The sequence below is a fragment of the Brachyhypopomus gauderio genome, chromosome 3 (genome assembly GCF_052324685.1).
Source record: "Brachyhypopomus gauderio isolate BG-103 chromosome 3, BGAUD_0.2, whole genome shotgun sequence".
NCBI classification, from domain to species: domain Eukaryota; kingdom Metazoa; phylum Chordata; class Actinopteri; order Gymnotiformes; family Hypopomidae; genus Brachyhypopomus; species Brachyhypopomus gauderio.
In genome coordinates this window covers 25,719,586-25,728,721 of record NC_135213.1, presented here as the reverse complement: position 1 = coordinate 25,728,721, position 9,136 = coordinate 25,719,586, and the positions used below count along the sequence as shown (strand labels likewise).

General features: G+C 39.3%; 2 protein-coding genes across 6 annotated transcripts; both read left to right on the top strand.

The window, feature by feature from the left end:
- The first annotated feature begins 68 nt into the window (after positions 1–68).
- lgi1b (leucine-rich, glioma inactivated 1b) lies at positions 69–5,182 on the top strand. Of its 4 annotated transcripts, none has more exons than XM_077000695.1 (10): positions 69–124; positions 283–376; positions 464–701; positions 863–934; positions 2,643–2,714; positions 2,806–2,877; positions 3,012–3,083; positions 3,183–3,352; positions 3,566–3,730; positions 3,944–5,182. In XM_077000695.1, exons 3-10 carry the CDS (start codon positions 511–513, stop codon positions 4,759–4,761), a joined length of 1,632 nt encoding a protein of 543 aa, XP_076856810.1. In that variant the 5' UTR covers positions 69–124; positions 283–376; positions 464–510; the 3' UTR covers positions 4,762–5,182. The 4 variants fall into 4 exon arrangements, with proteins under 4 accessions (XP_076856810.1, XP_076856812.1, XP_076856809.1 ...); XM_077000697.1 differs by having other exon boundaries at positions 283–701; positions 3,944–4,129; positions 4,247–5,182; XM_077000694.1 differs by having other exon boundaries at positions 283–701.
- Positions 5,183–5,615: 433 nt separating this feature from the next.
- slc35g1 (solute carrier family 35 member G1) lies at positions 5,616–8,808 on the top strand. Of its 2 annotated transcripts, none has more exons than XM_077000692.1 (3): positions 5,616–6,066; positions 7,036–7,213; positions 7,317–8,808. In XM_077000692.1, exons 1-3 carry the CDS (start codon positions 5,766–5,768, stop codon positions 8,062–8,064), a joined length of 1,227 nt encoding a protein of 408 aa, XP_076856807.1. In that variant the 5' UTR covers positions 5,616–5,765; the 3' UTR covers positions 8,065–8,808. The 2 variants fall into 2 exon arrangements, with proteins under 2 accessions (XP_076856807.1, XP_076856808.1); XM_077000693.1 differs by having other exon boundaries at positions 7,039–7,213; positions 7,317–8,806.
- Positions 8,809–9,136: the final 328 nt, after the last annotated feature.

The following is a 9,136-nucleotide window of genomic DNA, read 5'->3' as shown; positions in this document are numbered from 1 at the left end:
CTAATTCATGAAGACCATTGGCTAATATAACACACATGCACCCATTTTTGGGACGCTTTTCGTCTGATGTCTCATTGGTTGCATGGCATAGTCTTTGTAGCCTAGCTGATATTTTAATCATAAGGTAAAGTAAATAGTTTTGTAAATCAGTCTTGAATTAAATGTCATTTATGTGGCACTGGTATTGTGTTCTTGTCTTAGATTGAACTATATGTTTGGATTTTTTTTTCTGTCTTCATTTGGCCAAAGCCAATCTCACCCTGCACGGTATTTTCATTACAGCGCAGAACGAATTGCTTGGATGCACGCCTGGCCTTTGAGACCCCGCTCGCTCACTCACTGCATTCATTACACGGACCCATCTGCGACGAATCGAGTACAGCACGACCATTACAATTCAATCAATTATTTGCTATCGACTGTGCTGCATCCAGTCCAGACAACTCGTAATTTACTATTTCAGGAATAGCGTGTTCCACTAGCTGGATCTGAGGCGCCGAGTGGTAAAGAATGGGATGTGCAAACAGAACATTGAAAACATATACGTTTGCGCTTTGGATCGCTGCGAGCTTGCTTGTCGTGGAGAGCCGAAGAGGGAAACAGCCGCGATGCCCACAGGGATGCACGTGCACCAAAGATAACGCCTTGTGTGAAAACATCAGATCGGTTCCGCACAGTTTCCCCCCAGATGTCGTTTCTTTGTAAGTTTCGATGAAGAGTAGTTTATTTTCAGCAAACTCTGCAACCGTGTGCACAATTTTATATCCAACCTGGGCTGACATTGAAACATCGCGCATCACGTAAAAAGAAACGTCTTCAAAGACGATTGTTCATGAATTCTCGTTCACTTTTATGCCATCAGATCATTTGTGAAGTCTGGATTCACCGAAATAGCGGGGGGAAGCTTCCTGCACACGCCGTCCCTTCAGCTTCTGTGAGTTTTTATTATGGTATATGTTATTGTGTACCTGTCTCAGGATGATCGCCGTGTTCAGTATTCACATGTCTGTACTAACCAATTCATGCCTTTTTCTTTGGGAGGGGCGTTTTGGGTTATTTTGCTCCGTATCTAATTTCATAAAGAGATTAAAATCGGCGTAAAAATTATGCAATACATCTGGTCGAACAGGGGCATGGTTTTGGCGGCGTGATGAACAAAGACTTAAACGTTTAAATGACACAGTCAAGGTTACGTCTCAAGAATATTTAGACAAAAGAAGCGTTGAAATTAGGTGACATTCATGCCAAAACCGTTCTAATTCATGCCGTGATATTCCACTAATCAGTTATTGGTATTTTCAACAAAATATATCTCACCCAGAAGATGAAACAAAAAACAAACAAAAAACACAACACAAACAAAGCAAAACAAAAAACACCTGTCACCACGCGCAAGGAGACGTCTGCATGAGTAGAGCTCTTAAATGTACAGGGCAAAATCGTTAATGTTTTTCGATAACTAGAGAAAAAACTGCGTTTGTTTTTAAATGCAGTCATTTTCTTAAAGCATGTAGCTTGTTTACTTGCAAGAAAAGTGTGTTACCTTGAGGTTATGTAGCAGAGTATAGAACTTTATAGCGTCGCTGCTCAAAACCACTTCATTCTGCCAAGGATAACTAACTAAAAATGTATTTTCTCTATCAGCCACCTCGACATTCAACAGAGACCCCTACAGGTCAATGATTATAGCAGTCCACTACAATTTATGAGCTGGTATATCGGAGCAGAGATTATTAAGGAGCATCATAAGAATTATAACTGAAGAAATTAGATTATTATAAATATTTTACAGAGGTATTTAGATTCTACGGTGAAAGTATGAGTGACAAATATTAAACAGTGTCCAACGTTAATCCTTATCTGGTCTATCAGCAAGTGTAGCAGATATAATTTTTTTGGCTAAACGTTCTCAAATCACGATTTATGTTTGTTTTAATGTGTATCCTACCACTCATTGTGTGAATTCCTATGTTTTATTAAAGCAAATTGTAACTGTATTTTGCATGGTCTACCTCAAATTTCATTAATGCTTAATGGAACATAATAGTAAACACATGAATTAAAATTATTGTTATACCTGTGGTCATCTGATTACCACAACACCATCTGTAATAGCTGATGTAACTTTGAGAAACAGCAAGCTCTGTTTGTATTGCAACATTGTAACATGTCATCCAGGGGGAGTTCACAAACAAAGGCTGATTTTGCATGGAAATGCAAAACATTTGTGATGGGAATTCAGAACATTTCCAAGAAAACACACAACACTGATAGTTTGTGTTACCTGTTCCTTAAGGGCTCTATCAGAGTGTGACTGTGTAAAACATTTACATGCCTGTGGTTGCATGTCTGAAGATAACAGTAGGTTCTGAGAGTCTCAGCTAACTGTAAAATATACCAAGTATAAACTTCTGACATTATATTCTGATTCAAACAGGGCCCTGCTTGAATGATTGCTGTTATAATCTGGCATGTTTGTCATAGCATCATTACATTTGAAAAACCAAACTTACTTTAACTGAAATACACATATATTGATAGGAAGCCTATGACCAAACAAAGATAACAAAAGTGTAAAGGGACATTGCACAATGTCAGGTGTATGACATCAGTGCTGACTGGACTTGTGATTTTGTTGACAGCTTGTTTACAGCCAACTCATTTGAGTCTATTGATGAAGATGCTTTCCAGGGGCTACCGCATCTGGAATACCTGTGAGATTAATTAAGCTATGTTTCTTACTTTATTTTAAACTTCATTTTACACAGCATTGTGAACTATTGTAACCCCAGTGCTTGGTTTCAGGTTTATTGAAAACAACAAAATTGAATCAATATCACCTCAGGCCTTTAGAGGTTTGAAATCTCTCTTACACCTGTGAGTATATTACAGTTATAGAATGGTTTTTAAAAGTTTTACTTTTTTTTTTTTTTTTAACAGTTTTTTTGCCTGTATTTTGAGTATCCTCTCTTACCATACAAACTAACCTTGTCATTTTATCTCCTTATCAGAAGTCTTGCCTATAATAACCTTGAGACATTGCCCAAAGATGTTTTCAAGGGTATGGATGCCTTAACAAAAGTGTAGGTCTTTAATATTTCACAATTTGCTAAAATCATTACAAATGCATTCTCATATAATTATACTATTCACAATATTAAACAAGTGACCTATTCTGACAGAGATCTTCGAGGAAACATGTTTAACTGTGACTGTAAGATGAAATGGCTGGTTGAGTGGATGTACAGCACCAATGCTACTGTGGACCAGATATACTGCAGTGGACCTCCACTTCTCCAGGGGAAGAAAATGAATGATTTGATGCCTCAGTCATTTGACTGTATAACTGCAGGTGATGAAACATCTCATTACTGTTAAAACCTTCAGTCTTCAAAACACTTGCATGATTTAATTTATGAACCTCTTAAAGAATTCCAACCTCATACTAATCTAAAAATTCAAAACAAATTTATGGTATCTCAAATAATCATTTAAAACATAGTTTAAAACTGATACATTACATTGGTTTGAAACTGTCCATCAGCAAATCATCTTTCTGTGGCAGAATTTGCTTCCAAGAAGACCCTGAAGTTTGAGTCTATTTCTGTAGAAGCTTTCACCTTTGGGAATGATAAGTATGCCGTGTTTGCACAGCCCTTCACGGGAACATGTAGCTTCATGGAATGGGACCATGTCAACATGGAATTCCGACCCTATGACAGCATTGAGAGTGAGAGCCACCACGATGCACTTGTTCAGTCTGACAGAAACTGCTTAGAGTAGACCACTGCATGATTGCTAAGAAGCACATCACAGTAATGATAATATACATTGTATTACTTAAAACTGAGGAAAACATAGTAGGTTTAATGTAAAAATGAATTATGAACTATATCTACTGCATTTGTTACATGTATTATGTTTTACATTTATTTGCTGTTAGGCACATCTACTGTGGTCTGCAAGCCAATGGTCATCAACAACCAGGTCTTCATTATCATCGCTCAGCTTTTCGGGGGCTCCCACATTTACAAGCGGGACATCTCAGCCAACAAGTTCATCAAAATCCAAGACATTGACATCCTGAAAATCCGAAAGCCCAATGACATTGAGACATTTCTTGTGGATGGTGAGTCTTTCTTTGTGATCGCAGACAGCTCCAAGGCAGGATCCACTACCATATACAAGTGGAACGGAAATGGTTTTTATTCACACCAGTCCCTTCACCCCTGGTACCGGGACACAGACGTGGAGTACCTGGAGATTGGGAGCAAGCCTCACCTTATCCTGTCCAGCAGCTCCCAGCGGCCTGTGATCTACCAGTGGAGCAGGAACCAGAAGCTGTTTGAACGGCGGACAGACATCCCCGAGATGGAAGACGTCTATGCGGTGAAGCACTTCAAAGTGCAGGGCGAGTTGTATATCTGTCTGACACGCTTCATTGGTGACTCCAAAGTCATGAGGTGGGATGGGGCCATGTTCACTGAAGTGCAGACAGTACCCTCTAGGGGCTCTATGGTTTTCCAGCCAGTTTCCATCGGCAGCTGGCAGTATGCCATCCTCGGCAGTGACTACTCACTCACCCAGGTCTACCAGTGGGACTCCAAGAAGAACCACTTTGTGCATTTTCAGGAACTGAACATTCAGGCACCAAGGGCTTTCTCCTTGGTGTCCATTGAAAACAGAGAGTTCCTGTTGGCCTCAAGCTTCAAAGGGAAGACTCAGATTTATGAGCATCTGATAATTGACCTGAGTAATTAAAGTGGTCCGGTTGCTGAATGTGTAATCTGGTGTGCAGATGAACAGAGTGAAGGGATGGGGAGAGGTTTACTGTCATAACCACATGTATTAACTAGCCCACTAATGATGCTTCCAGATAACTGCCTCTCTAGAAACATCCTTTGTGTCATTTACTGCTGTATTCATCTATTCTCCACTTTTCAGTTCTCCCCTTTTTACCCTCCTTAAACAAAAGCCATTGTTAACTTATTCGCTTTCTGAAAACACATGGTAGTGAAATTATGTTTACCAGAAAGGTAGAGTAAGGAACAAAAGTATAGATCAATAGATTAACTGGTGAAATCATAACAGGTTACCAAATAACTTGTTTACATTTTTACTGTAATTGTGAGCAGTTTGTAACTTTTTTATAAAAAGGTACCATGTGATTGGGATTTCTCACTTGTTTGGGTGGGGGGGAGGGGTTCAGAAATGTTATTTATAATGCTAGTCATAACGCAATAAATTCAGTTTTGGTTGTAGAATAGTTTTTGTGGTAAAGTAAATTTAGAAATAAGATTTAGATTTAGAACATTTTATTACTTCTTTGTCATAAGTATATAGTACTAATAAACCAATTTAACATTATCACAGGCTCTTTGTTTATTTAACATGGACTTCTAAATGTACTGTGTTCAGCTGCATAGACAGAAAACTTTCTTTTCAATAATGGGCAGCCGATCTGTCTGCCATATCTGTTTGTCTGTCTGTCGGTCTATCTGTCAGAAGCACTACTTACCAATAACCACCGTCATTACTGCCAGTCGCACGAGTCCTACGAGAACGTGGGCGAACCGCCGTGAAACAAGGTAGTCGTCCACCTATATTATTCTGCTACTTCTACTGCCCATTCTCTCCCTCTAGCGGAAGAGTGGAGCGGTAACTTGGTAACTAGGTTAATAATTTAACTTCAGTTTCCACGCTCTCCACTCTGGGGATCACGGTGAGCCATTCTATTAAGGTATGAACACCTGCTGGACCTTAAAATGGGTGATTTTAGAAATGACTCCGTAAGTGACGATGATGATCGCTCAGTTTTATCGGTTATCCCTTCTAGAGAGGACATACGAGTGGTATATCATAAAGTTGACAAAGACGATGCTTACAGTTCAGCGAAGGAAATTCGTTTGCGGAGTAATTCAAGCGTGTCTAGGGACTGTGATGTGGGTACGGGTATATCACCAAACTTACGGGACGTGAGAGGCAGGCTGTCGGGGCCACCGTGTTTCCCCTTGTGTTGTGGAGGAAACAACGGGGACTGCGCGGAGCAACAGACCACCGAGAAAGGTAACACTAACTTTTCTTTAATTATAGACTACCCATTCCATGTACTGTCAAATCTTCACTTACTATAGGCGTACTAAAGGTTAGGCTATATGCTATGTTTATCCATCTATGTGACTTTGTTATACCTATTTATACTGGACCTATTTGGCTAATAGTTCCGGTGTGCTTTATGACTGCCTTTTGTAGTTCCTCGCGCACAAATGCGCATTTGTTTAACACGATTAGTGTTTGACGTAATCCAATATAAAATTTAATCCAATTTCAAATGAGTCATTTGAACGGCGAGATATATACGAGTACAGCTAGGCTTGTTATATCAGGAAATGCCCATTTGGTTTACTAGAAAGAAAATGAGGTAGATGCCACGCTCTGTTTCACAGAACACTTGGCGTTGTGGGCAAGCTGTTAACATGAGTCACTTAGGGAAACGATACCTGTTTCCCTGTAGAGCTACAAATAAACTTGATAAAGACTTTGGGCTCCGTCCAATCCTTGATCAACAGACCTTTGTTATTTTTTCCAGACCTCATATCTGAGATCAGTTCAAGTGATGTTGATTCAATTTGGTCCATGTCTTATCTTGGCATCTTCATGACCTGTGAATGACAAAAAAGTTCAACTCGATGACGGGCAGTAATGTCAATTGGTGCTGACCATGTAAAACCTGACTTTTATAATATAGCCTCACAAGCAAAGGAAAACAAAATCACCTAAACCTGACACTGTTGCCTGCTGTTTTCCACCCCTTCATTTAATTTCACTGCTGGATCAGAATTCAGATCACACCACAAACCAAATAAAGGAATGTGATTCTAAGTTTTCATTTTCCATCATTTGTACGAAAAAAGTGACACAATGGAGTACAATTTTAGGCTATAAGTTAACCAAATAAAAAACAAGGACAGGTGGCCTGTGTTGTTGGGTTAGATAACATCTTTGCCAAAGTTCTGTTTCTTTGCTTGTCTTTAGCAGAGGTTAAACCAGTTTGTCCTGGCCTGGGACTTCTCTACAGCCTCTTGGCTTCTGGGTTCTTCTCAGTGGCTGCTCTTCTTGTAAAGAAAATTGAGGGCATACATGCAGTTGAGATTAGTGCAATACGATGCTTTTTCCAGATGCTCTTTGTTATGCCAGCCATGATATACTACAAGTAAGTATTTTTCAAGTCATTCCTCAATATTGATTGATTATCTACATTCATAATATGCAGAATTCATATAACAACTGCCTGTTGTGTATCTATTGTTGTTTAGAACAGGCTTCCTGGGACCTCATGGCATGCGTATCTATCTATTTCTGAGAGGTGTCCTTGGATCCAGTGCAATGATCTCTCTGTATTATGCTGTTCTCCAGATGCCACTGGCTGATGCTACTGTCATAGTGTTTAGCAATCCTGTCTTCACGGCACTGTTGGCCTGGATCTTTCTGAAGGAGCGTTGCACTATCTGGGATGCTGTCTTGACAGTCTCTACTCTCACAGGGGTTGTCCTCATAGCAAGGCCCCCTTTCCTCTTTGGGGGAAAGTTATCTGGGATTGAGGGGGACTACATCAACCACATCAAGGGGACAGTAGCTGCATTCACAGGAGCAATAATGGCAGCCTGCACCATGGTCATCCTCAGGAAGATGGGCAAAAACGTTCACTACTACCTCTCTGTGTGGTACTACGCTGTGCTCGGCTTGATTGAGTGCATCATCATCTTGCTTGTAATGCAGGAGTGGACCATGCCATCCTGTGGCTGGGACAGGTGGAACCTAATGGCAATAGGCGTTTTGGGAATAGGTGGCCAGATGTTCCTCACCAAAGCCCTGCAGATCGAGAAGGCAGGCCCTGTGGCACTCATGAGGACTATGGACGTGGTCTTGGCCTTTGTCCTGCAGTTTCTCTTTCTCAGTCGCAAGCCAACTTGGTGGAGTGTTGGAGGGGCAATGTGCGTTGTAAGTAGCACCAGTGGAGTGGCACTGAGAAAGTGGTACAGTAGTGCCAGAAGGAAAGGCTGAACTCTGTATCTCACCTAGTACCATCACTCAAATAAATAAATAAATCATAGATTATATATTATGCACACAGCTTGCCTACAGCTGTACATTACGTTTCATACATTACTACAGCTTATATTAATTAAAAAAACAAGATTGTGAATAGGAATCTCTACAATGCTAAATTTAAGCATAAAAATCTAAGCTTGTTTATTTATTTATTATTTCTAAATAATAATGAATTTCTATATTTATTGATGTGTTTTATAGTTTGTAACTGTTTAGAATCTGATTTTGCACTTTTCAAATAGCTAAATTATAATTATTGATGAATACAATGAATACATTTGCTTTGTTTTTACTAGCTGTGTTTGGATGCTTTTAATTAAACAAGTTTGTTAGAAAAATTTTATACGTTCTTAGAATGTTAATAACTATGACTTGACCTTTGTCACAACATATGTGAATATTACCCATGGTTATTGCACAAGCATTGACAATATAACTATTGACTCATGATAGCTTTCTAATATATAAACACAGAGATATAAATATAATGGAAGAAAGATGCATTTCTAGCATTACATGGCTTTGTGTCCTTTTACCAGAAACACTTTATTTTAAAACGGTATGTTGATAAATCCATGGTGCTTATCGTGTACATTGCCTAAGTTATTGCAAGGGTAAATGAATGGTGCTGATAAGATCAGAGGATGTCACAAGACAAATGTAGGTGCTCAAATATAATATTTGGAAAAAAGAACAAAAAAAAAAATCATGGGAATAATCAAAAGAGCAATGACAAGGGTGAGTTGCCAGACTTAGTTATAAACTCAGTGAAAAGTCTCAGAGGTTTTATGTCCAATAGGCATCGGAGAATTGAACTTGTAATATATTAAATAACTAATGTTAGTTTAATATTCAGGAGAGTTTAGGCTGAACAAGACCAGTGAAACAGTTATGAAGAACAGGAAGACAAAGGAAATATGAAGCCATCTATCCTTGAGCACTGGGCAAATGTGTGCAGTACTGCTCGAATTATGAAATGCTGGTATGGTGTGTGACTTGAAATAGGACTCAAAGGTGAGTGATG

Excerpts from the sequence above, each read along its gene's own strand:
- lgi1b (XM_077000695.1), top strand. The coding sequence starts at position 511 with ATGGGATGTGCAAACAGAACATTGAAAACATATACGTTTGCGCTTTGG. Across the intron at positions 3,084-3,182 it reads ATGGATGCCTTAACAAAAGT|AGATCTTCGAGGAAACATGT; the intron begins GTAGGTCTTTAA and ends CTATTCTGACAG. Across the intron at positions 3,353-3,565 it reads ATTTGACTGTATAACTGCAG|AATTTGCTTCCAAGAAGACC; the intron begins GTGATGAAACAT and ends TTTCTGTGGCAG.
- slc35g1 (XM_077000692.1), top strand. The coding sequence starts at position 5,766 with ATGGGTGATTTTAGAAATGACTCCGTAAGTGACGATGATGATCGCTCA. Across the intron at positions 6,067-7,035 it reads GCAACAGACCACCGAGAAAG|CAGAGGTTAAACCAGTTTGT; the intron begins GTAACACTAACT and ends GCTTGTCTTTAG. Across the intron at positions 7,214-7,316 it reads CCAGCCATGATATACTACAA|AACAGGCTTCCTGGGACCTC; the intron begins GTAAGTATTTTT and ends ATTGTTGTTTAG.